General features: G+C 37.1%; 1 protein-coding gene across 10 annotated transcripts in view; it reads left to right on the top strand.

Moving 5' to 3' along the window:
- Window positions 1-26842, top strand: part of DST (dystonin) — a 494969-nt gene that overhangs the window by 247687 nt on the left and 220440 nt on the right. For 6 of the 10 annotated variants that reach the window (XM_030315745.1, XM_032593191.1, XM_030315742.1 and 3 more), the window contains 3 exons: window positions 17759-17848; window positions 20127-20204; window positions 22127-22219. In XM_030315745.1, coding sequence (XP_030171605.1) covers window positions 17759-17848; window positions 20127-20204; window positions 22127-22219 — 261 coding nt within the window. Of the gene's footprint in view, window positions 1-17758; window positions 17849-18379; window positions 18479-20126; window positions 20205-22126; window positions 22220-26842 lie in introns of all 10 variants that reach the window. The other 4 variants (XM_032593190.1, XM_032593189.1, XM_032593192.1 and 1 more) reach the window with 2 other exon arrangements.

Genomic DNA, 26842 nt, shown 5'->3' with positions numbered 1-26842 from the left:
ACCAGTTAAGATTTCATTTGTGGGGGAGGGTGAAATTGCAATTAGGTTAGGTATTAAGCCCCAGTATTGTGACTTTGCCTGGCCCAAGTGGCTCCATCTTGGGTCTGTGGCTTTCTTTTTAACACTGAGCATTGTATATAGTAGAGTAATTTTAATGTTTAATCCAGGTCATTAAGTTCCACACTTTTTTCTTGTAAAAACGTAATTTCTTATTGATACTTTTCTTGCTGAATTTAAAAATTAATTTTCCAGAGTTGACAAGATCAGATAAAAACTTTTTTTTTTTTTTTTTTTTTTTTTTTTTTTTTTTTTTTTTTTTTTTGCAGAGAAGCAGCATTTTTCAAATCAGGTTCCCAGGAACACCAGTGTGATGGTGTGAGATGTCCTGGTGGAAAAAAAAAAAAAAGTTTCCATTGCCAAAAGAATTTGGAAAGCAGCATTCCCTGGTTGAAGAGATTTATGGTATAGATTAGCATATTAAAGACTGAGAACTTCTGTGGTAAAGAACCCTGTTTAATTCAGTGTGTCACAAATTCACTTGGTCATGGATTCTTTTTATCAAAGAGTATCTACTAACATCCCTTTGGGAGATCCTACAGGAGATTTAAAGTGACTGCTTTTAAGCAAATGTAATTAATTTTAATTTAATTAGAATCCGGATTTGGACAGGATCTAGTTAATTTGGTTGTCATTGCAGGAATATTTTCTCACAGCCTTTCTTATGGGTCACTGATTTTCTAATTAATGGACAACTTATACTTTTGGTTCACTTGGGTTGTAACTGAGCTGTGTTTTTCATTGTCTAAAATTCGCTTATTGTGACTTCCACTCATTTATCTTGGGCCAGCCCTCCAGAATGATAGAAACTATATATGGCAGCTCTTAAATATCTGAAGAAACTATTTTGTCCCTTTTTAGAAAACTTTTCTTGTCAAATTCTATCATTTCCTTTATTAAAAAAATTTTTTTTAACGTTTATTCATTTTTGAGAGACAGAGAAAGACAGAGTGCGAGGTGGGGAGGGGCAGAGAGAGAGGGAGACACAGAATCTGAAGCAGGCCCCAGGCTCTGAGCTGTCAGCACAGAGTCCGACGCGGGGCTCGAACTCAAGGACGGTGAGATCATGACCTGAGCCGAAGTCGGACGCTTAACCGACTGAGCCACCCAGGCGCCCCTCCTTTATTTTATTTCTATGTGATGCAATTTTTATTTCATACATATCTTTTTCTAGCATATTCTTTTTTGGTTTTCTCCATTTGAAATATTTAAGACTCTTGAGTTGAAGGCAGAAAATGAGTTGAAGGAAGTCTACCAGGTAATCAGTTATACGGGAAAAGCATGGGCTACTGTTATCCATAGAGCCCAAGTCTGTTTTTATCATCCAACTCCCTTTCACCTCTCCACCTTAGTACATATTGAGCTGTTTGCCTATTTACTTATATTTTCTTTCTTTCTTTCTTTTTTTCTATTCCATTGTGGAATAGCTCCTTTAGTCTTAACTGTTTTCCAGTTTTTCTGCAAAGACATGTATTGCTTTTATTATTAGAAAAGAGCAAGTTTTATAAAAACCGTTGCTTCAACTCTTAACTTGCTACAGCAAGAGAAGGCAATTGAATGATTCATCTTCTTTCCTAGAGTGACGGACTGATAATGATTAAGGGGCTGCTTGCTAGTCCTAAAGGTGTTTGTGTTTCAACCTGGAACTCTTGGTGGGGGAGGGCTTAGAGGTGTACTGCCTCAGGGCCAAATCTGGCCACAGCCTATTTTTTGGTACCATGAATGAGGTTAAGAATTGTTTTTACATTTTTAAAGAATTGAAAACAAAAGAAAAATAATATTTTGGGACACATGAATATTGTATGAAATTTCACATTTGGTGTTTATAAATAAAGTTGTATTTTTAAAAAAATTTTTCAATGTTTATTTTTTGAGAGAGAGAGAGAGAGAGAGGCAGAGTGTGAGCAGGGGAGGGGCAGAGAGAGAGGGAGATACAGAACAACAAGCTGGTTCCAGGCTCCGCGCTGTCAGCACAGAGCCCGACATGGGGCTTGGGCTCACAACCTGAGTTCATGACCTCAGTCCAAGTCAGATGCTTAACTGAGCCACCTAGGTGCCCCTATAAATAAAGTTGTATTGACTCCAGCTGCCACCATTCACTTTTGTGTTATCACATCATATGACCTTAGAACCAAAAATATTTACTATTTGGTTTTTGTAGGAAAAGTTTCTTGATTCTGGTGGATGGAATGGTTTTACATGTATTTTAGGAAAGGTTTTGTGTATATTCACTTTAGTGATGAGATATGACACCTTGTGTTTCCCTGAATCCCTTTATGAAGGTAGCATTCCTTTCCTATATGTAAGGCTAGCTATGGTTCTGTGAATGTGATTTTATACCATAGCTGCTTTTCTGAATGAGCTTCCCTCTTTGGTTTATTTTAAAATACGGCGTTGAAAAGGCCAGCTCAGTATAATGCTTTATTAAAGCAAAATTTTATTTCTGTGATTATCCTCTTTGAGTCAAGACAGTCACAGAGGATAATATGCATTGCAAATGCCACTTCAAGTAGCAAGTTCAATGAACAATGCTGATAGAGTGGATGAAATGTTTCTTCTATCACTTAAATTAGAGGTTTCCTACTAGATTAGTAGGTAATCCTTTATGATTATTGTATTTGCTTTTTGCTCTTTTAATATATACCTCCTTTCTGGCATAAAGGTTTTATAGTGATTGGCATTGACAGCTTTTCCAGCTTTATTAGTACTATGATCCGCCCTTTTATTTAATTATTAATTGATTATATTTATAACAATTTTTCAGTAAGTACAAGTCACGCTTTTTTTAAAATGTATCTTAGCTGAGTATACTGATGCATTAGAACAGTCTAACATCCTGTCCTATGTTCTGGGCACTATTATTAATTCTTGTTGAATTGTTGTGAGTATAAACATTTCTCATGTGCAAATGTTGCTGCCATTCATTAACTCGAAGGAAGTGTGATCAAAATATTTTTAAGAACATATTTCCTTGAGGTATAATTTACACGCAGTATTCATTGGTTTTAATTGTATAATTGAACTATTTTTAATTGAATGATTAAAAAACCTTTTTTTTTTTTTTTTAATGTTTAGTTTTGAGAGAGAAAGAGTGTTGAGTAGGGAAGGGGCAGAGAAAGGGAGACACAGAATCTGAAGCAGGCTCCAGGCTCTGAGTTACAGAACCCGACTTGGGGCTCAAACTCACCCAACCTTGAGACCATGACCTGAGCCGAAGTCGGACGCTTAACTGACTGAGTGACCCAGGTGCCCTTTTAATTGAATAATTTTTAATAAACACAGAATTGTGCAGCTCTCACCACAAGCAAAATTTTACAACATTTCCATCACCCCAAAAAGAAACCTGTAACTATCTGCCCCGTGCACCCCACTCACCCTGGCCCTAGGCAACCACTGATCTATTTTCTATCAATAAGATTCACGTTTCCTGGATATTTCACAAAAATAGAATGTGTCCTTTCTCTGGCTTCTTGCACTTAGCACAATGTGTTTGAGGTTCACCATGTTGTAGCATGTATCTTCATTCCTTTTTGTTGTCAAGTAGTATTTCCATTCTAAGGATGTGTTACATTTTGTTTATTCATCTAAAAGTTGAGTGGCATTTGGATTGTTTCCACTTGGCTATTATAAATAATGCTGCTGTAAACATAAACATGCAAGTTTTTGTATGGTTATGTTTTTTCACTTCTTTTGGATATTTATTTAGGAATGGAATTGCTGGATCATATGGTAAATCTAGTTTAACATTTTAGGGAATGCCAAACTGTTTTCTAGAGTTGCACCATTTTGTATTTCCCCTAGCCATGTGGGGGCAGGGGTGGGGCTTCCAATTTCTCTAAATCTTTTCTAGTACTTACTGACTTTCTTTTTGATTTTAGCTATCCCAGTGGGTACAAAATGCTCTCTCATGTGATAGTGATTTGTATTTCTCTAATGATGTTGAGCCTCTTTTCACACGTTGATTGCTCATTTGTGTATCTTCTTTGGCAAAATGTCTATTCAGATCTTTGACTATTTTTAAGTTGGGTTGTATGTCCTTTTATTATTGGGTTTTCTTTTACCACTTATGCCCTTGGTGCTATATATAGGTAATTTTTGCCTAACCCAAGGTCAGAAAGATTTGCTCTTATGTTTTCTTCTAGCAATTGAATAGTTTTTAGCTCTCACGTTTTGGTCTCTGATCCATTTTGAGGAAAAGGTTCTTTTTGCATGTGGATATTGAATTTCTCAGTATCATTTTGTAAAGATTCATCACAGAATTGCTCTTCTGCTCTTTCTTTTGTCAAAAGCCATAAATATGTGGGTCTCTTTCAGGACTTTATTATGTTTCAGTGATCTTTATGTCTATTTTTATTTAAAACATTTTGTTATAGATTAATTATTAAGTTCTGATAACCTGATTTATCAGAACACCAAACTAATTTAGATGGGTTCAGGAAAATACTTAGACGGTTGGCATGCCAAAATGAACATTTCTCCTCTGTGTGTTAATCATTCAGCAGCATTTATTTAGCTCCAACTGTGTGATAGGACATGAAGCTAGGTACTAACTCTCATAGATGCCATGATAGGCCCTGGGAGCAAAGACAGATCCCTTGCTAGGAAATGGCCCAATGGAGTTCTTGATCTGTTTTCTCAGTTGCTCTTTTCTTCCTGTAACTGGGCAGGCATTCAAGGGCCCACAGCTGAGGGCATGCCTACATTCACAAGCAAAGTGCAAATGACTAATCTTTTATTTATTGAACAAACCGTCTTTGAATTTTTACTATATGAAAAGTACTGTGCAAAAGCATGCCACATTTACAATGAGGACCTAAGACAGGGCCCTGTCATTTTAAGGGGCTTATGTTTGAGTACATCATGTACATAAAACGATTCTATAAGGAAAATGATTACTGGTGTCCTGGAATAAACCATGGAATATATGAACATAGAAGAGAAGCCTTCTTAGTCTGGGTGGCATTACAGGTTGACCTGGAAGGGAAAAGTAAGATTTCAATAGCCAGAAGAGGAGGGGGAGCAGAGCAGCATTTTAGGTTGGAGGGAATACCATGAGTATAAGTGGAGAGAGATGACAGGGGTAGTTTCAAGAATGTGACCTCAAGCATTCAGTTAAAAAAAAAAATTTTTTTTAACATTTATTCATTTTCGAAAGAGACAGAGTACAAGTGGGGGAGGGGCAGAGAGAGAGGGAGACAGAATCCGAAGCAGGCTCCAGGCTCTGAGCTGTCAGCACAGAGCTCACCATGGGGCTCAAACTCACGAACTGTGAGATCATAACCTGAGCTGAAGTTGGACGTCTAACTGACTGAGTCACTCAGGCGCCCCAAGCACTCAGTTTTCTTTTCACATTCTCTTCGCCTTTGGGATTAGAAGGAGCGCTCTATTGTTCAGGCACTGGCCTATATGTCTTGCACTATACGCACAGCTGTGTCCTGTGGTTCACCTTTGCACATGTGGTCTCTGATTTGCTAGGTGTTACTTAGCTCAAGCCTACTCTTGGTGAGTCTTGTCAGTTCAAAAGAGAGAGTACTCAGAACTGAGTCTGGAGAGAAAATCACTCACACTTAGATTTGAGGCTCCAGTATGAGGCATAAATACAGCATCTCCTCTGGTCGTGAACAGCTGGGAGGATTAGCCGTTGAGTATTTGTGGTGCACAGGCCTTGGTTGAGTAAATGGAATCTGGAAATTTGGCAAAATTGTAATGTCATTTAAGAAGTGAATCAACTTGAAGAAATTAAAGACATCTTTGAGAGTTTTAATCTTCCTACAGAAGGTATAATTCTGTTACAGGGATTACTTTTAACAACAGTTAATAGAACCTCTGTCAAAAAATTTTTATTAGGTGACTAATAGAATAAAGCTGTGTTTGTAACTCTGTTCAAAATTGCCAGTTTCCTAAATATGTTTTTCAGTGTTTTTATTTTGGAAATATACATCATGGTACTGGGGAGTTGGAATTTCATCTGGATTTAAGGAAGCTTTTTTTAACAGGGAAGAGGTGTTAAGCATCAGCATGGATTGTAGCAAAGATAGAGGAATCTCATCATCTAGAAGTATCTTTAAAAATAGTTTCATTGTTCATCTCCCTGTGACAGTTGTCTTGGTCATAATCCAGGGTTATTTCAAAGGTTTAATGTAGAGGATACAACCAGTTGTTCTCAGTGGTTTGTCAGGACTCGAGGAAATGGGCTTATGTTTAAAGAAGAGTGAATTAATTTATGTATAAAGTATCAGAGAGTGTCAGAGTATTGTAAAGGCCTTAAAACTATAAAATATGGGGTGCCTGGGTGGCTCAGTCAGTTAAGTGTCTGACTTTTGGTTTTGGTTGGGGTCATGATCTCATGGTTCGTGGGTTCAAGCCCCACGTCAGGCTCTGTGCTAATAGCACAGAGCCTGCTTGGGATTCTCTCTCCTCTCTCTCTGTCTCTCCCCAGCTTGCTTGCTCTCTCTTTCAAAACAAATAAATAGACATTAAAAAAAAAAACTATGAAAGAAGCTACTGAGAGACCCCATACATTTTCCACCCCTTGATACTTAAAAAGAGATGAAGCTACCACTTGTATGATGGCCTCCCTTGGTAGTCTCTTGCCCAGTGCTCCTAAAGGGAAGTAGCCGGGGTGCTGTGACCAGGAGATATCTGCACTTGCCGGCTCCACCTTCCCTGGCCCCTTCTCCACAGGTGGATTTGATTACTCGCCTAGCACTCCCCCTTCTCTATGAGGGCCTTGCTTCCTCCCCAGCCTAGAGCCTGACTCCTATTGCAAGCCTTCCAGCAAGTGGCTCACTGTTTGCTTGAGGACTGGCAGAAGCATGCTGGACATCATCCATGAAGTAAGATGAAGTTCCTTTTTGAAGGCTTAGCCGATTTTCCGTTTTTTTGTGTGTATGCTGAGATAGTACCTATTTTTTTCTATAAGCAACGGTGTTGTAAAAGGTATTTTCTTAATTTTTATTAGTTTTTAAATTCCAGTATAGTTACCATACAGCGTTATATTCATTTCAGGCATACAGTGTAGTGATTCAGTAATTCTGTACATTACCCAGTGCTCATCAAGATGAATGTACTCTTTGATCCCCATCACCTATTTCACCCATGCCCCACCCATCTCCCCTCTGGTAACCATCTCTGTGTTCTCTATAGTTGAGAGTCTGTTCTTTGCTTTGTCTCTTGTTTTCTTTGTTTCTTAAATTCCAAATATGAGTGAAATCATATGGTATTTGTCTTTCTCTGCTGACTTATTTCACTTAGCATTATACTGTCTTTTTCCATCCATGTTGTTGCAGATGGCAAGATTTCATTCTTTTTATGGATGAGTAGTATTCCATTTTGTGTGTGTGTGTGTGTGTGTATACATACACCACATGTTCTTTATCCATTTATCTATCAATGGACACTTGGGCTCATCCATAATTTGGCTATTATAAATAATGCTGCAGAAAACATAGGGGTGCATATGTCTTTTTGAATTAGTGTTTTGTATTCTTTGGGTAAATACCCAGTAGTTCACTGGATTATATGGTAATTCTATTTTTAATTTTTTGAGGAACTTCTGTATTGTTTTCTACAGTGGCTGAACCAGTTTTCATCCCCAAAAGTGCATGAGGGTTCTTTTTTCTTTACATCTTTAGTACTTGTTGTTTCTTGCATTTTTGATTTTAGCCATTCTGACATGTGTGCAGTGATAACTCATTGTTTTGATTTGCTTTTCCCTGATGATGAGTCTTTTCAGCGTCTTTTCATGTGTCTCTTGGCCATCTGTATGTCTTCTTTGGAAATGTCTGTTCATGTCTTCTGCCCATTTTTAATTGGATTACTTTTGGGGGGGGCATTGAGTTATATAATTTCTTTATATATTTTGGATACTCTTTATCAGATATACCATTTGCAGATATCTTCAGCCATTTAGTAGCTTGCCTTTGAGTTTTGTTGATGCTTTCATTTGCTGTGCAGAAGCTTTTTATTTTGATGTAGTGTCAATAGTTTATTTTCACTTTTCTTTCTCCTGCCTGAGGAGACAGATCTAGAAAAATGTTACTATGGCCAGTGTCAGAAAAATTACTGGCTGTGCTTTCTTCTTGAATTTTTATGGTTTCAGTATCTCACATTTAAGTCCTTAAATCCATTTTGGGTTTATTTTTGTGTATGGTGTAAGAAAGTGGTCCAGTTGTAAAAGGTATTTTAAATGGTGCCACAAAGAGAGAGGACAGTTCTTTTTTGGGGACAAGTATCTACTTAATTGTTGAATTACTGTGTAACATGTCAGCCATTGACACTCTATAGGGCATCTGACAAATGCCCTAAAGGAGATAATTCAACTCAAAAGTATTCAGTAAGCAGGTGCCATAACAAGCACTTTAATCAGAATTGTGAAGTAGCTGACATTTTTGTCACTTTTCTATATCTCTTTCTTGGACTCTTCTGTCCCCACTCACCAGCTACCCAGAGTTCTCCTGCTGCCTTCTTAGTGTTAAAAGCTCTTACTCTGGAATCCTACCATGCCCTGCACTGCAGTGCTTCCTTCAGACTCTCTGCCCACCCCCCTCCTCCCAAAAAAGTTATGCCATCTAATCATCAACCATGTAAGGTTTCTCTGAAATTGATAATGGGTGTTAAGAAGAAAATCAGTCAGATGAAGTGACTTGGCGTTAAGGGGCGAATGACTGATAGGTTTCTGTATTCCAGGAGCTGTCTTCATTTTCATATGGGAACTGAATATATTTACCTGAATGCATCACCATTTTCTAGTAACTAATCTGATCTTGACTTATGATACTGGTGTAACCTTCCCAGAGTCCTTAAGTGGGGATTTATTGAGGAAATGCACGTTTTGTGAACTAGTTGTAAATTTTGGTCATGACTGTAATTTAAATAAAAGGAATTAACAATTTAAAAGAATTTACATGATTTTTACTGAAAAATATGCACAATTCTGTTTCAAACTTTTTCATTTGAAACTAGAATTTGAAAATACAGTGGAATCTTTCAAAATGTTGGTGGTGAAGGGTAGGACTTTGATGCTGTGGTTACAGACCATCTAGGTTAAATAGGCTTAATTTATGTCTAGTTATGTTTTTTAGGAGTTGGCACATATGAACTCATGTAGTACCTAGCTATTATAATAGTATTCTGCTCAGCTGTCATGATTTGTCTTATTAAATTATTATTGTTGTCACATATTTACATCAAAATTTAGTTTCTAATGAAAAAAAATTTTAGTCTCATTGACTAGCTTGTTAAGTATTCATTAGAAGTATTGTGATTATGACCCTCCCCACTTTGGCCAGCCTTTTCTTTCTTTTGCCCAAATTGTGAGAATGTGAACCAGAAAGAGGTGAGTATAAAAATGCCAGTGATGAGGGGTGTCTGGCTGGCTCAGTTGGTAGAGCAAGCAACTCTTGATCTGGGATTTGTGAGTCCAAGTCCTGTGTTGAGTGTAGAGTTTAAAACAAAAATGCTAGTGATTGGTTCCTTCTCTTTAACTTATGTTATTATTGAGAGCTGCTCTTGATAGAATAGCTTTTACTGTGATTTTTTTTTCAAGTCATAAATGGTTTAAAGAAAGATATATGTAAGTAATGAGCTAGGAGGATACTTGAAAAACTTCTAAAAGGTGATATCCATATCCTCCTGCCAAACATCATTAGATTTTACCCTTGGTGACAGAATACTGGACAGAAACATCCTTTAAATCTCAGCTAAAATAGTGCACCCCATCCTTCCTTTCCCTACTCCATTTAAAGGCTACGTGGAATGGATAATGCTGGTTTCTTTATAAATCAGTGTTCATTGGTCTGACATTATAGTACAGAGGTTGTCTAGCTCACATCTTTAATAAAAATTAACTCCAAAAAAAAACAGTGGACGGATGCAAAAAAGTAAGTAGAGTAACTGATTTTTGAATTCATTTTTCTCTTTCAGTGACATTATTTGTAATTGCTCAGCACAAGAACTATACAACTCTGCAAGTGATCAAAGATCTGCAGGCTGATGGGGAAATAAACACAAAAATAAATTTTCCCCCACCTTCCCTTAGAGGGAAGAACTGGAAGGAAATGTAGAGGATTCAAACCCAGACTAAACCAAACCAGAACCAACTATCCCAAACCCAAAACAGATTTTTATGGAAAATAGTTGCATGCTTGTAAAATTTTAAAAATTGAAGGAGCCTTTTGAAAAGATTCCTATGATAATAGTGAAAATGTGCAAAAGAGAATATAAAAAATATGTAGGTGAAGACTAAACTGTTCCCAAATCTTAAAGGTGTTTATTAGTAAAATAAATGCTTTTATTTTATTTAACCATCTAATGTTCTACCTTTTAGTGAAAGACTAGAGAAGACCTTTTTGCTTTTGTTTTTTAAATTGATTATAGATTATAAACCTGAAAGTTTAAAAGAGAAATCTTCTTTGTCAAAGAACTTACTGGCTCCAACATAAAGAAGACAGATTATTTGTACTGCCCAGGATCAACATTGATTTGTTTTAAACGCTTCCTTATTTTATTCATTAATACCTTAAGATTTATGATAAATATCTTTATAGTTTTATAAAACAGTAAAGAATATGAATTAAGTATGGCCTTAATGCTGACCTAATATATTTACTAAAATAAAAGCATGACACCCCTTTTATTATAGCAGACAAGGATATTTCCCCATTATACTTGCTCGCACCAATTTAGACTTTATAGTAATTTAAGTAGAATGTAAACTGTAGCTTTTATTCTTTCACAATTCTTGAAGAAATAGTACTGGAGTAAAGAAAACTGTTCAGATAAAGCAACTAACTGATGCAGGCAGGCTGGTCTGAGGACCCAGAGGGGTCCCTGCGGGACCAGCCAAGAGAATCTTTGGCTTCTCACAGGATGAAAATCAAACAAGAGCCATGTTGGGGTACCTGGTGGCTCAGTAGGTTAAGTGTCTGACTTCAGCTGAGGTCATGATCTCACCGTTTGTGAGTTCAAGCCCCACGTCAGGCTCTGTGCTGACAGCTCAGAGCCTGGAGCCTGCTTCAGATTCTGTGTCTCCGTCTCTCTCTGCCCCTCCCCCGCTGTCTGTCTGTCTGTCTGTCTGTCTCTCTCACACACAAATAAATAAACATGAGGGGCGCCTGGATGGCTCAGTCGGTTAAGCGGCCGACTTCGGCTCAGGTCATGATTTTGCGGTCCGTGAGTTTGAGCCCCGCATCAGGCTCTGTGCTGACTGCTCAGAGCTTGGAGCCTGTTTCAGATTCTGTGTCTCCCTCTCTCTGACTCTCCCCCGTTCGTGCTCTGTCTCTCTCTGTCTCAAAAATAAATAAACGTTAAAAAAAATTTTTTTTAATAAATAAACATTAAAAAAAATTAAAAAACAAAAAAAAAACAAGAGCCGTGAGCTGACAGGAAAGAAGAGCCGAGTTTATTGACGACATAGAGCAGCTACAGACAATGGTGTCTAGGAGACTCAGGAAAAGGAGCATGAGTCTCATCTTTGCTTAGGGGTCTGGAGTTTTTGTTTTTTAAAGATTTTATTTTTGAGTAATCTCTATACCCAATGCAGGGCTCAAACCTACAATCCAGAAATCAAGAGTGGCATGTTCCAATGCCTGAGCTGGCCAGACACCCCAGGGGGAGGGGGTCTGGAGTGTTTAACTGAGGTCGGTGGTCTGGTGTACATGTTCTCTCAGGCATCCAGGAACTTGTCCAACTAGGATGAGTGCTCAAGTGTCCTCCATAAGTCACTAATGCTCTGGAGCCAGGGTTCTTGACATCAAGGTGTTTGGAGTCAGTGGTCTTGGAGAACATTCATGGCAACCTACCTGGTCACTCCTTAGATGTTATCTATTGGTTGGAAGACTCCAAAGAAATCATTAACTCCTTGTCCTTTATTAGGAGGATATACATTAAAGCGTATGTAAGAGGGGCGTGTAGGGTCTTAGCAAGAACAGAAGCATGAAAAGAAGCAAAGGAAAAAAAAAGCCATCTCTTTCTTTCATGGGGTCCCTTTGGTTTTCCTGTCTCATAATTACCCAAGAATATATATTGTTTTTAAACATATCTGTGTATTTTAAAAACATTAGTTACTTATCACTAGTTAGTAAGGTAATATATTGATAGATTAATTTAATTTTATGTTTGCTCCTCTTCCCTATTTTTATTTTTTGAACTAGAATTTCTAAGGATCTTTCCCAAGAGAATGTGGTAGCTTATTTTTCATGAGTGTATTGGTGTGAAGTAAAAAAAAAATTGCATTGAAAAACATTTTAGGGCGCCTGGGTGGCGCAGTCGGTTAAGCGTCTGACTTCAGCCAGGTCACGATCTCGCGGTTCGTGAGTTCGAGCCCCGCATCAGGCTCTGGGCTGATGGCTCAGAGCCTGGAGCCTGTTTCCGATTCTGTGTCTCCCTCTCTCTCTGCCCCTCCCCCTTTCATGCTCTGTCTCTCTCTGTCCCAAAAATAAATAAACGTTGAAAAAAAAATTAAAAAAAAAAAAAGAAAAACATTTTAATTCATAGTTTTCACTGAAGCTGACTGTCCCTCTTCACTCAATTAGTAGGCTGTGAGGCGATCTTATTTGGGACAAGCCTTCTTTTATTATTTATGTTCCTTCCTAAAGATAGCTAGTTGTTTTCCAGAATACTGTATCCTTTGGATGTAGGACTTATTTAAGAGAGGACTTTGGATGCTTCTTGTGGCTGCTGTTGGGCCCCTTGCTGTACTGGGATGTGTGCATTTTACCCAAGATTTACTGATAGAATGCTCCCTCTGCTTTTTTCTGAGAGACCTTTCCTCATTATTGTATATAGATTTGACCCTCAATAGCTTTATCTGTGATTAGGGTTTAAGATAATACCTTATTTTACTTTATTTTTTGCTCAAGATAATACTTTACAAGGAAGCTTTTATATTGGTCAGACATACTGAGTCCTTGTTCTGCTTAAGAGCCTTCTGTGGTTCTCTTTGCTCAGGAAAGGTCTGAGCTTCTTCCCAAAGTGGCATGCAAAGCTGTCACGCCGGGTCTCCCAGCCCACCTTTCCCCACCTCACCTTCTGCCTCTCCTTTCACTCATTTCACAGGCTGCTTTCCTTCCTTGGAGCTCACAACACAGTTGTGTGCGTGTTTGCCTGGTTGTCTTTGTTCTTGCTCTTCCCTCCGCTTGGAACATTAAGCTCTTTTCTCCATTTCTGTCACCTCAGTCTGAAGGCTTCGAGAGGCGGCACTCTCTGATTATTCATCTTTGTACCCTTACAAGTTAAATGACACCCGGGCATGTAATGGACGCTCAGTAAAGATTTAGTGACCTGAACCGAACTGCAGCTACGTGGTAACTTTAAGTTTAAACGTGGGAAGTAACATTGTGGAATTTTCCTAGATTAACAACAACCACTACAAAATCAGACTTTTAAAAAAGGCAGTCTTAAACGTATTTAAATGAACAGCTAGATGATGATCTTATCTTCAAAGTTGTATTTGACTTAGGCAACAACAAACCAAACCATCAAAAGTTAACAAATTTTCAGAGTGGGGTTTTTGGTCATTTAAGCCATTTAGATGATGTAAATCTGGCAGAATATATACATATATATCTTAAAAATGAATTGCAGTATTGCTTATGTCTTCATCACTATCACCTTGTTTACAATCTCTCTCCTGGTGTGCCCTCCCCACCATTTTGTACTTTATTTTCCTTCCTTAGGATACTCTTCTTAAGCAAAGGATTAGTGCCCTCTAGGGGTGAACTGCAGATGCAATGCAGTGCGCACCTTTTAAAAAGCACTGCAAATTCTAGAATTGTATGAAATACAGAAAATGATGCTTCATCCTTATTATGTAATTCAAGTTATATAATTTAATCCCAGAGTATCTCAGACTGCTTTCACTTTGCTCATCACTTCCCGTAGCACGATTTATTCAGACAGTTTTTTTGCCCCACGGGGGAAAATTTCCAAAATGAGAAGAAAGAACGTTTTATTAAAAATTGAAGCAGAAGGTTAAGACTGCTGGCAGTTAGTATAGTCATCTGTGAAGGAAAGTTACCAGGCCAAATGTCTATGACTCAGGCTTAGGACAAAATAAAAAGCTTTTATGTGTCAGTTTAACTATTTAATTCCTTTTTTTCTTTATAAATTGGTCACTAGATCAGCTATTTCTAGAGAAGCCCAATTATTTCCACTCATTTCATCCACAACCACTCATTCCCCATAATGCAGATTTGCTGACTTTTAATAGTTGATTAACATTTTATTTCATCCCATTCTTTGGTGGTCAGGAAAATGAGCAAATACAAGCACTTGAACACAGACAACCTCAGGTGCCTAGGAATAGTTCATTGTGTATGTATTTGTATTTATTATTATTACTATTATTATTATTACTATTATTATTATAACTCCTTTTTTTCTTAAGATTTTATTTTTAAGTAATCTGTACACCCAAGGTAGGACTTGAACATACAACCCTGAGATCGAGTCCTATGCTCTTCTGAATGAGCCAGCCAACTGTCCCTGTATTTATTATTGTTAATAACGGTAACATTTGCTTGACATAGCATGATAAAGATGGTGATAATGGTATCGCTTGCAGTTGTGTAGCATTTTTTATATGTAGTATTTACGTGAACCTTCAGAATAATCACTTGAGGCAGGAAAAATAGGCAGTATAGCCTCAGGATTTTTTCAAGTATTACAGAAATCAGATTAGTGTATTTCTGTATTCTCTCCTAAAATTCTTAAGAAATTAAGCCATAAGACTTAAGGACAGCTTTCCATTGTACCATTTTCCCATCACAGAATTTTTGTTCTCTGGTTTAGACTAGAGGCCTGTGTGCAAAGTTTTATTTTGAAGATGAGAAAATTGAGGCCTAGAGAGGATAGGCAGCTGGTGCTAGTTCATGAGACCCGTGGCAGAAGCAAGACTAAAATGCAGGTTTCCTCATTCTTTTTTCCCTTATTACATGTTTTCTTTTTTCCTAACTTGGTTTTGCATGGCATCATATTATTATTATTATCCTTCTCTACACATATCTAACTTAATTTTTCTTTACTGTTGGCATATATATGATGATGAAAAATGGCACCTGATTTTGGAAATTGTCCCTGATGTCAGAAAGAAGGTTTAGTTTGATTTGGCAAAAAGCAAGTTGTGAAATTGCCTTCCTATGAAATAAGTGTTCAGAATCACACTTCATCTTTAACTGTCTGAGAGTGAGAATGACAAAGGAAGTGGATGTGGATTGAAATGTGGCTTTGGCAGTGCGTGGGCGGGTCCAGTGGACCAGAGAGCATGGAATTCTCAGCACTATGTGTTAGTTCCTGTCATGGCAGGCCACATCCTGATCGTGCGCTGAGAATGTCAGACCTGTACAATAAAGTCATTTATTTTGAGAGATTAAGCCAGGATCAGGAACTGCATAGTATTATTTATATAAATGTGATCTCTTTTAGGTTCAGGCTCTTTTAGAGTTAGGCTGCCTTCTCGTTACACTGGAGATGCACAGGGAAGTACTTAGATCTAGATGGCATTGATGTGCAGAAATTGATAAGCGTAACTCTTCTGCCTTGTTTTTAAGTAGGTCCTTAGTCTTGTAAATTAAATTCATAGTTTGGAATGGGACTAAAGGAATTCTTACAGTGCTCCAATGAATGAGTAGAAAAGTAAGCATTAAGGGTGCTGGGTGACTGTCAGTTGAGCTTTCGACTCTTGGTTTTGGCTCAGGTCATGATGTCATGTTTCGTGCGTCAGGCACTGCTGCCAGTGTGGAGTCTGCTTGGGATTCTCTCTCTCTCAAAAGAATTAAATAAACTTAAAAAAATTAAAAAAAAGAAAAGTATTAGTACTCATTTCTCTAGGTTGCTTATTTGCATGCATATGTGTCATGCGTGTGGTAGATGTGTTCCTGAAAATATTCTTGAAAATTGATTCATCTCTGAAATATAATTGAGAACTTGAGGGGATTGTCATTTAATGGTATCCCAAATGGAAGGGATAATCACTTTATAACTTTTTTGGATATTTACAGATTTTCTAAATTAGAACTGCCTAAAATATGTTATGCTCTTTTTTTTTTTTTTTTAGGAAACTAAAACATTTTTTAAACTATATTTTACTGTTGCATTGTTATCTTGTGACACCAAAGATTCAGCTGATATTTCTCAGGAATTAGGAAATCAAAGTAAAATGTCAGTCTGTGAAGATGGGGACACTTGTTTTAAAGTAATTTGACTCACTTTCAGTGTTACTGGACATTTTATAGGTACTATTGATATTAGCAGTTATTTAGAGCTGTTGAGCCTACGTTTAATACTTACATTATTTGTGGCTAATGATCCCTAGATAGGTAATCAAATATTGAAAAGTTCTGTGATTTAGGCAAAAACACATAGGAATTAGTAAGTTTAATATGAAACAAGGGAATTTTTCTTCATTAATAAAAAGTATTTTCTGACACAGATAAACTGCAAAATATGTAGGTAGTCAACTAAGATAATAAAATGTAATAGTATTTGAAGTTTTTTAGGATGAAAAACTTAACCATCAAAAGTTTGTTTCCAGTTTACTTTAGCCCTTGCTTGTTATGCATTCAGATAGTTTTGATCATAGTTTAGATCTTGTTATTATTTTGTGCTGTATATTCACTTGACATTTTGGAAATGCAGAGAAGTTTGACTTATATGTACAAAACCTTTGAGTGTTTACCACACCAACTGGCAAGCATATAGGGCTTGTGCCCTATGTGTGATGTAGGTGGGATTCTGGTCTCTGCCTCTGGGCCACTTTCTTAACTCTTTTAATGAGATCAACACAAAGTAATGCAGCCTGGAATCACTAAAAGGTGAGAAAATGGAAACATGCCAACCCGCTGTGGAACAGCCATCTTAATAGCCTGCTTTGACATTTGTCTCTCTAGCACAAACCTTAGAGCAGGCCAAGTATTTACAGGAGATATCCCTACTTGGCAGACTGAACAAAGCTTTTGGGAAATCTTTGGTGTTTTGTGCTCTAAAGTCACAAGCTTAAATCAGGCCTGTGGAATGGAGGAAGAAGCTATTATAGATTAGGTGTTAACTTTGTGCTAGTGTTAATGTGGTTATAAAAACCCCCTGTCACAAGAAGATTTATGTTGTGCACAGGATGGTTTGGGCAGAGGTCTTCTAACTTGACATACGTGAATTAAAATTTTTTTTGAAATAAATATAGAGACTAAGGAAATTTCAAAAATAGTAAGAATATAGTCTCATGGGCCCTTCACCTAGCTTATATTTCTGGAATTTTGAAGTGTGGAACGTGTATATCTGGCCTCCTGGATCTAGTGGCACAAAGAATAGGAAGAAAGACCAGCTCGGGTTAGGGGGAGGGGTGAAAACTTGCTTGTCTTGCTAAGGTGGCTCTTATATCAGGAATCATGAATAAGGTTATTGCCATTGCCTGTATTTAAAAAATTGTAACCCTATGTAGTTGTCCAAGCTTATTTATAGTAACTCTAGTATGTTAAAAAGATAACAATTTTGTTTGTCTTTAGGAATTACTAATATGAAATTTACTTTTTTTAGTTTTTTTTAAATTCAAATTTAGTTTTTAAGTAATGAGAAAATCAAAGTGAAAATATTGCTGCAAGAATGAACACTGTATGAGGAATGTTTCCTACTTGTCCTTGTTCTTGTTTTAGTGTTAAAGATGATCTACGTTCTAGGCCCAAAAGTTAAATTGCTTTTCTTTGTGTAGGTTCGAAAACATGTGAATGATCTCTATGAAGACTTAAGGGATGGACACAATTTAATCTCTCTTTTAGAGGTTCTTTCGGGAGATACCTTGGTAAGTTTTAAATTTCCTAATTTAGTTTGAAGAACACGTAATGCTGTCTACGTAGGGACCAGTGTGTTGTTGGTAGAGACTGTTCAGATTTTTGCAACATTCACCTTTAGAGCTGTGAATTCTGCCTGAAAAAAAGAGTTCTGGTTAGATTCCTGATCATTTTCAGACTTCAAGTGATGTGAATTTGGGAGATTGAAGCCCTTTGACTACTTTGCTTATGTAATCAGTTCTATAATAAAACTACTATTTTTGTTCTTGCTTCTTTTTTTACCTTTGGGTTTTTTTGCTTAGCAGAGGTTGGATGCATAATATAACCACATATTAAAAGACTCACAAATAGCAAGGAAATAAACATTGCTTTCTGGAAAATGGTCTAACCCATTCCACAGGTGTCATTTCCTTTTTTGTGAACATTACTTCCCCTTCTTGGTTACTTGTTCTCCTTCATTATGTTCTGTTCATGCTCTTCTTTTCATTTCTGGTCTGTCTTGTGTCTTTGCTGTCCTATCTTCTGTCTGTTATATTCATTAGCCAAGGGAGCGAGATTTTTTGAAGACCTTACGATTGGTGAGTGCAACAGAAGCATGCGAATATGAACAGCATGAGGATGTGGAGGATGAGGATAAGGGGGTAGGTGTCGGCCCCCATAACTCGACTAACCTAGCCATTACAGTGCGGTGAGCGCTAACGTGATAGAGAAGTAACCCATGGGTTCGGGCTCCTTTTTAGAAAATTATAGAAAGGACCAAAACCCATAGTGAGGTAGATGTGTGTGTACCAAAAAAATTGGACAAAGGAAATATTTTCTCTTTAAATTTATTTAGACATTACTGTGCAGTGCATGGTAATTGAACATATGTGATTGAATTATATGATGCCATTTTAGCTAAAGAATTTTACATGCATTTTATATAAATGTGGAAATCTTGACAACTAGCCTGCTAATTTTTATGCAAATTTGTTCCACTTCTGGAATTTATATTTCAAATGTGGCAACTATTGCTTTATTTGAAGGGACTTATGGAAATTTATTTCCTATTTAAGTTTATGCTTTAAATCATACTGGCAATAGGTATGTGATGGACATTATTTATGTATTTTCTATGTCTTATTTTTATTTAGAAGGGGGGAAAGTTTTAAAATCTGGATTCCTGGTAGAACCTATAGAACTGTTTCATCTTCATGACACTTAGTTAACTTCAGCCCACCTTTGCAAGACAGATAATGCTTCTTTTGTCATCTACATCCCAAGTGCCCCTGATTTGGAAATTGTGCTTTTTTTTTAGATCCATTGGGTGAATTTACCAACATTATTTCTACCTGTTTATATAGAACCTATTTTTCCGTTCTGTACTCTGCTGTCTTTTCATTATGGTGCCTTGGCTCTCAATATTCATATTTGAGAAGCTAAGCTGTCAGTGTTTTTTTTCTTTTCTTCCTTTTGGGAGATTTTATGTGAAAAATTTCAACTCCATTCTTTGTATTTTTGTTAAGCATCTTCTCAGCTCTATCTCCTTATGTTTTCTGTCTGCTAACTTGTTACATTTCTCAAGGAAAACGGCACCAACGAAAAGAATTATGGATTGCCAGTTTTCCTGAGATCATAAACAGTCATGTCCATCCCTAAGCAGTAAAACTATTACAGTCCAACTGATTTTGTGAAAAAGCTAAAATAAAATAAAGAGGAAATATATGGCTTTAATTGCTTTTTTCTCTTCCTCTATCATGGCTAAGTAAGACTCCATCTTTCTCCTTCTTGGTGATTTTTATACTAACTGCATGCTACTTTACCTTATTTTCATTAACGTGCCATACATATATAATTATAAAAACCCGCTTGACAATAGACTTTATTAAGAAGGCAAAATGGGGAATGGTATTTAATTCTTTCTGTGCATCCAAAGCTAATAAACTGTAGGCTAGAATTGTAGTATAATGACTATAAAAAGTCTGTATGTTCTGTGGCATTTTTTCTTTTCCTTTTGTTTAAATAAAGCAAAATGGAATAAAGCATATGTTTAAATAAAACATTTGGAGAAATCCCTATTTGTTTAAATTCAATTTCAAATAATACAAAACAGTTAAAAGTATTTAATGTAATTTAATTTAATTTTAATTTAAAAAATCTAATGGGTTTACCCAAATATTAAATCCTGTTTTGATATGTTAAGATGAGCATAAAGTATATTTATAGAGTATACGTCATAAGTGTATTTAGCATGGTCAGTGGTATCAGAAACTATAGTGTTTTTTATACCCTGCATTTTTCTATTCTTAGCCCAGAGAAAAAGGTCGGATGCGTTTTCACAGACTACAGAATGTACAAATTGCACTTGACTATTTGAAAAGACGCCAGGTATGATGTTTTTCAAAGACTATAATCATATAAACATATGTGATGGAGTACATCTAGATAGGAACATGTCAGGGGATGAAACGGTTACATTTGTCAATTATAATGTTTAATTTTGTGCTTTTGAGAGACAAATATTTAAAAATATGTTCAAACATTTGCTCCAAAGAAAAGGAAGTTAATAGTAGGTGTAAGCCCACAGGAATTATAAGTGGCTGCATTTCCATCTGAATAAGAGCTACTGATTTTCCTTCTGTTAGAATTGGAATGCTTTGCCTAGGAAGTTAATGACCTTTTAGTAGCAAGAGAATGTTAAGAATGCCTATGAAAAGTTCTTAGTAGTGGGGCAATATTTTATTATTTATACTTAGTATATAAAATTATTTTTATAAAAAATAGTTGATGGACTACTTTCAAAAAACTTAGTGTAAGCGTTTTTAATATTTAGTGATACGACAATATTTTTTTTATAAATAGATAATATTGGGTAATTAAAAGGAGTTAAAAATAAAACAACAACCTCCAACTAACTTGAGGTTTTAGAAGCAGTCATGGTTAAAGAATGAAAACCATATTGGATATGATCTTGATTTGGTGGCATTGTGGTATTATAGTGGTATAAGCCAAAATATTGGTAATTTTTCAAATAGTAGAGAAAAGGAAAGAAAGAAAATCAGGGGAATGGAAAATTACTGCGAACAATGAGAAATCAGAGGTGGCAGCAATTTAGCTTGTTAATGGAATAAAGAAAAAAGGAAGGGAGGAAAACGGGGAGAGGTAAACACCATTTTTTTATTCATTTATTTAGTTTATTAACATTACAGTGATTTACTTAAACTCAGATAAACACTGCGTGCTTAAATATGTTAAATGTTACTTTTATTTACCTTATTATTCTTTTTTAAAAAATATTTTTGAGGTTTATTTATTTGGAAAGAGCGAGAGAGTACAAGTGGGGGTGGGGGCCATAGAGGAGAGACAGAATCCCAAGCAGGCTCCGCACCATCAGCACAGAGCAGGATGAGAGGCTTGAATTCAAACTGTGAGATCATGACCTGAGTTGAGATCAAGAGGCAGATGCTTAACCAACTGAGCCATCCAGGCACTCCTATTTACCTTATTATTCTTAATTCTAGTGGAAGTTTTCAGAAGGACTGATGGTTGATTATGTTTCCTTGTCTGAAGTGTTTTTGTCAGTGTTTTGTCCAGGAAGTGAGATGTCAGTTATTATTGTGTTTGATTCATGATATTTAATTATTTTTACCCAGGATATAAATGATAGGTATCATTACTATATTTGTTTACCTGAAAATGCATAATTTGATAGTTAATAAGCTTTAAGTCTAAGTATTATTATTGTTTGTTTTTATTTTTATTTTTATTTTTCATATTTGAGCAGCCTTCCAAATATCCAGTGACTTATATATTTATTTATCTTGGTAACAATTTATGGTAGATAAATGGAAAAAAGATGCTAGTTTTTTTTTTAAATTTTTTCCCCACTTTGTGACAGAAGTATGAGAAAGTTGTTAAACTATTTTATGGTTCAGAACAGTATCTTAATGGTTAGAGCAAAGTAAAGCTTATTTTCAAGTGATAAAATTGTGTCTAATTTTAAAATCTCAAGTATTTAAGAATTCCCAACTTCAGTAGTATTTTTCAATTGGAAAGTGATTACTTATAATACTTGTTCTAGAAGAAAAACCAGAGTAACGCCCTTTTTTTTTTCCTTTGTGGTGACTCTATAATTTGCAATCTAAAGTGAGTAGAGATAAGGGAGTAAGACAATATTTTGAGGATTTACTTGTATTTAGATCACTCAATTTTTTTCTTTGTGTAATTTAGAATTGATTTTATGTAGGTAAATATAACTTATGTGCTGGTTTGAAAAAATTTTCTTTATTTCTTCTTTCCATATAACACAGGTGAAATTAGTGAATATTAGAAATGATGACATAACAGATGGAAATCCCAAGTTGACTTTGGGATTAATATGGACAATAATTTTGCACTTTCAGGTAAGCTTAATTTTTCTTAGTTATCATTTCTTTTAGCCTCTCATTGCTGATTTTCAAGTGGTTCATATGAAGAATAAATTATGCACTTACATCCTATGGAAGAAAATAAATTTCAGGCTTCTTAAAAAGTACATTTGAATTTTTCCTTTCAAGTAACATACTGCCTGTGAACCTTGCACCCTGTCTCCTGGTATTGATGAGCTTAAATATTCTAAGATGCTTGTAATCCTGTTGTGGAAAACTGGCCTCTATGCTCTGGAGCCCAAATATGTATGGTGAAGACAAGAGTTTGGATATAAAGAGGAACAATAGCTTTAAGAGGAACAATAGCTTTGTTGCTTTGCTGGGCAAAGAAGACTGCAGCAGGCTCAGGCCCTCAAAATACAAGCCCACCTGGAGGAAGGGGCTCCAGGATTTTATAGGGAAATACAGGATCCAGCTGGTTTCCACAGGAATTGTGTACCTACTACTAGCCAAGTTCATCGTGTTTTCTAGGTGGCTCTGGGTTCCTGAAGCAAAAGGCTAAGAAGGGAGGAAGGAGAGGTTTACGGAAGAGAGGAAAAAGGTTACTTAGTTTAAAATTGAACCTCCCTGAAGCATTAATGCAGCCATTTTGATTTTAACTTCTGCTTTTAAGCGGTTTCAGTCTCAGTGTTGGAAGACACAGATTCTTTTTATGGAATGCAGACTCATTTCTTTTATTTATTGGATAGTATTACTTGATTTAGATACATAAAAATTTTATGATTCAATCCTTAGAATGGTTTTTATAGGTTCTATGGTTTCTCAGCTATGCAAACTCCTTTTTCCTGTTGATAGACACTAGATGGCAGTATAATTCTCATAACGGTATCTCCTGAATTAGAAGAATCTGTATTTTGTGTAGACCTGTACTTTCTCAAATTGGATTTGAGGAGAGTCAGTGCAGATTTGTTAACTATGATTTATATAAAAAATCTGTGCTCGTTGAGGGCTTATTTTGATTTTTTAGTTTTTTTTTTTTGGAAAAAAAAAACATCTTTATTTGATTTAAGGTGAATCCTAACTCTGGAACTTTCTTTCGTTTATGAACCATTTTCCTGCTGATGCATATTCTCTGTGCAGTCCACAGCCTGACCCATAGTAGGCATGTGGCAAGTCATACTGAATGACTGCTGTTCAGTTGGACCTTAAAGGAGGAAGAGGTAGCTTGCCAGCTTCAGGAAGGAGCTGGGATTTGGAACCAAATCACAGGAGGAATAATACTTATTTCTTAATTTGTGCAAGTTTTATTGGGATTTAAGATTTGTAAGGGAATAGTGGGAAATAGTGTACCTGGGGCTCATTTGGGAGCAGGATAAATGTGACAGGTATGGAGAGCTATAGGAATTAGAGTCTAGGTAGTCCCAGCACCTGAACAGGCAGGTGAACAAAATTACAGCGGTAGGAAATTGGAGAAGACCCAGGTGACTAGGTGTCACCAGGCTGACTACAGGGTAGCTAATACAGGTGAATGTTCCCACAGTGTGGGGGTATTGCTGTCAGGGTGATCCAGTAGCAGGAACTAGAGGCAAGACCCTAAAGATCTAAGGGTCCCAATTATTAGAGCACTCCTGCCTTAGGGGATTAGGGGACTGAGCACTAAACCACAGCAAGGATTTGGGCCCAGAGCCAAGACCTTGTTTCTAGAATTGGGTAAAGGCTAAGTAGAACTGGCTGAACAGCACATTTCATGTGTAGTTCCTCAGCATTCTCAGTGATCCTTTAATTATTATTATTTTTTAAGTTCTTTTAAATGTTTATTTTTGAGGGAGAGAGAGTACGAGCAAGGGAAGGGCAGAGAGAGAGGGAGACACAGAATCTGAAGCAGGCTCTAGGCTCTGAGCTGTCAGCACAGAGCCCAACACAGGATTTGAACTCACAAACCGTGAGATCTTGACCTGAGCTGAAGTTGGACACTTAACTGACTGAGCCACCCAGGTGCCCCTGGGGATCCTTTAATTAGTCCTCAGTGGATCAGGTCCCACAACTTTTAGTAGGGTAGAGACTGCAGGAACCCCACATGGGAAGACAAAATGCCTGTTGGAGCAGGGAGCCAATCCCATCATTACCGACACAGTTGGGAAACAGGCTGTGGCTGGAGTTTGAATGTCAGAGTAAGAGCGCTGTGAGGCAGTAGGAAGCCACCCAGACTGTGGTGGGAGGCAGCGCTAAGTGTCACCATTAACTCTTACTTATGGCAGTTGATTACATTGGGTGCATCACTTAACCCTTCTGAACCTGAAAAATAATGTTTTAGGAAACTAAATCTATCAATTCTACATGAAATAAATTGAAATGAGTAGAGTCTGTAGTTAGGGAGACAAAGGTGGCTAAGAAGCCGAGGTGGTGATCTCAGAGTAGAGTGATAAAGGTCAGGACTCAGATGGGGATGAAAATTGAATCCAAGGGATGGCATTTTGAAAGAAGAAAGGAATGGGCTTAGCAACAGAGCACAGAGAACGAAGGAGAGGGATTAAGGCTGACTCTGAACCGTTGCGCCTGACAGATAAAACAAACAAGAAACCAGTAGATGACTGAGAGAAACAGAGTGATGGTCAGGGGAGAATGAATGACCTCCCGGGTGGGTTTGATGGTGTGGCGGGCGTCCTGTGCATCTGTGCACTGAGCAGTTTGGGAAGTCGGCTACAGGTGACACACTTGGAGTTATCAGTATGAAAGTGTTGGAGAGAGGGATCTCCAGAGGATTTGAGAGAATCCTCTTGAATACATGAAGAGCTAAGGACAGAAGTTTAGGGAAGGCCCATGATTTGGGATGCAGGAGGAAGAAGTTCCATCTGGGGAAACAGAAAAGGAACATTTGGAGAGATAGATGAAAGCAACAAGAAAATCTAGTATTGCTGAAGCCAGGGGAAGAGAGTTTCAATTATAAAGGAATGATGAGCAGTATGAAATAAGAAAATGAAGACTAAGCCATAGTTTTGTCTAGGAAGGAAGACTTTGGAGACCTTGGAGAAAACATTCCCAAGCGACTGGAGACCTTGGAGAAAACATTTCCCAAGCAGAAACCAGAAAATGTCAGACCAAAATGTGAGAAAATGGTTGGGAATTAGAATCAGTCTATATAGAACCTTAAGTTTGGAGAGATATAAAGCAAAATGTCATTCAAAAAAGAATTATATACTGGGGAGCCTGGGTGGCTCAGTTGGTTAAGTGTCCAACTCGATTTCGGCTCAGGTCATGATCTCACGGTTTGTGGGTTTGAGCCCTGCATCGGGCTCTGCGCTGACAGCACAGAGCCTGCTTGGGATTCCCTCTCTCCCCTTCTCTCTGCCCTTCCCTTGCTTGTGCTCCCACGTGCTCACTCTCTGTCTCTCTCTCAAAAATAAATAAATAGGGGCGCCTGGGTGGCGCAGTCGGTTGAGCGTCCGACTTCAGCCAGGTCACGATCTCGCGGTCCGTGAGTTCGAGCCCCGCGTCAGGCTCTGGGCTGATGGCTCGGAGCCTGGAGCCTGTTTCCGATTCTGTGTCTCCCTCTCTCTCTGCCCCTCCCCCGTTCATGCTCTGTCTCTCTCTGTCCCAAAAATAAATAAACGTTGAAAAAAAAAAATTAAAAAAAAAATAAATAAACTTTTTAAAAAAGAATTCTGTATTAAGAAACTCTGCGTTTTGTCATTGGGAGAAAAAGGAAGACCAGCCACAGAAGTACTTCTAATATAATCCTAATGGTCCTGTGGCATGTATTATGAGTTCCAGTGTATTTTAGGACCTGAACTACAATAACTACAGCATATTAAATTAAATTATCACCAATATTTAAAAATTAGACCCAGATCTGTTTAAAGTGGAATGCAACAATGTTTTGGTAAAATAAAAATTTTTTTTCTTATTTGAATGAAAGAACTTTTCATAGTACTTTGAAAATTTAAGATTAGAATGATTGTCTGATTATGCCAAGATAAAAGGCTATTTACAGCAGTGGTGATCATCCTCACTCCAAGTGAGTTTTGGTTGTTTTTGTTTGTTTGTTTTGTCTCTATACTTTGCATAAATAAGGGAAGTAACTTTAAAAGATCAATTAGTTATTAAAAATAGATTTATTACCAGTATCACAAGTTGAATCTCTTTTCCAGTCAGGCTGTCTGAAGATAAGCATTATCAACACAGTAATCCTCTATCAATAGTTACCATACGCTAGATTCAGAGATACTAAGATAATGAAGTATGTTGTTCTATCTGTTGGGACAATGTTCATAAATCTATTGGTGACGAGTCCAATGCAATATAAATAAAAATGGGGATCCTTGTGGTAGGATCAGCAAGGTGTTAGAGAGTAAGGGAAATTTTTACTGATATTAGAGCTAGACTTTGCGGGACGAATGCTAGCTTCCAGGCAGAGACTAAAGTTGGGCCATTTCTGGGAGAGGGGGCAGTTGCTCAGACTGGCAGGGCTAGAAGGAATGGCGGATGGGATGCACATCACTGGTTAGTTGTGCCTTTATCTTGCCAGTACAGACTCTAGCCATTATACTTTAAATTCTCGTGAATAATGTTCCATTGCCAATGAAGACATTGAAAATCAAATTAAAAATAAACCCACATCTGAGCCTTTATTTTTGCCGGTTTGTCTCCTAGGATACTCAG

This window comes from Lynx canadensis, chromosome B2 (assembly GCF_007474595.2).
Source record: "Lynx canadensis isolate LIC74 chromosome B2, mLynCan4.pri.v2, whole genome shotgun sequence".
Classification (NCBI taxonomy): domain Eukaryota; kingdom Metazoa; phylum Chordata; class Mammalia; order Carnivora; family Felidae; genus Lynx; species Lynx canadensis.
This window is presented reverse-complemented; position numbering and strand designations above follow the sequence as displayed.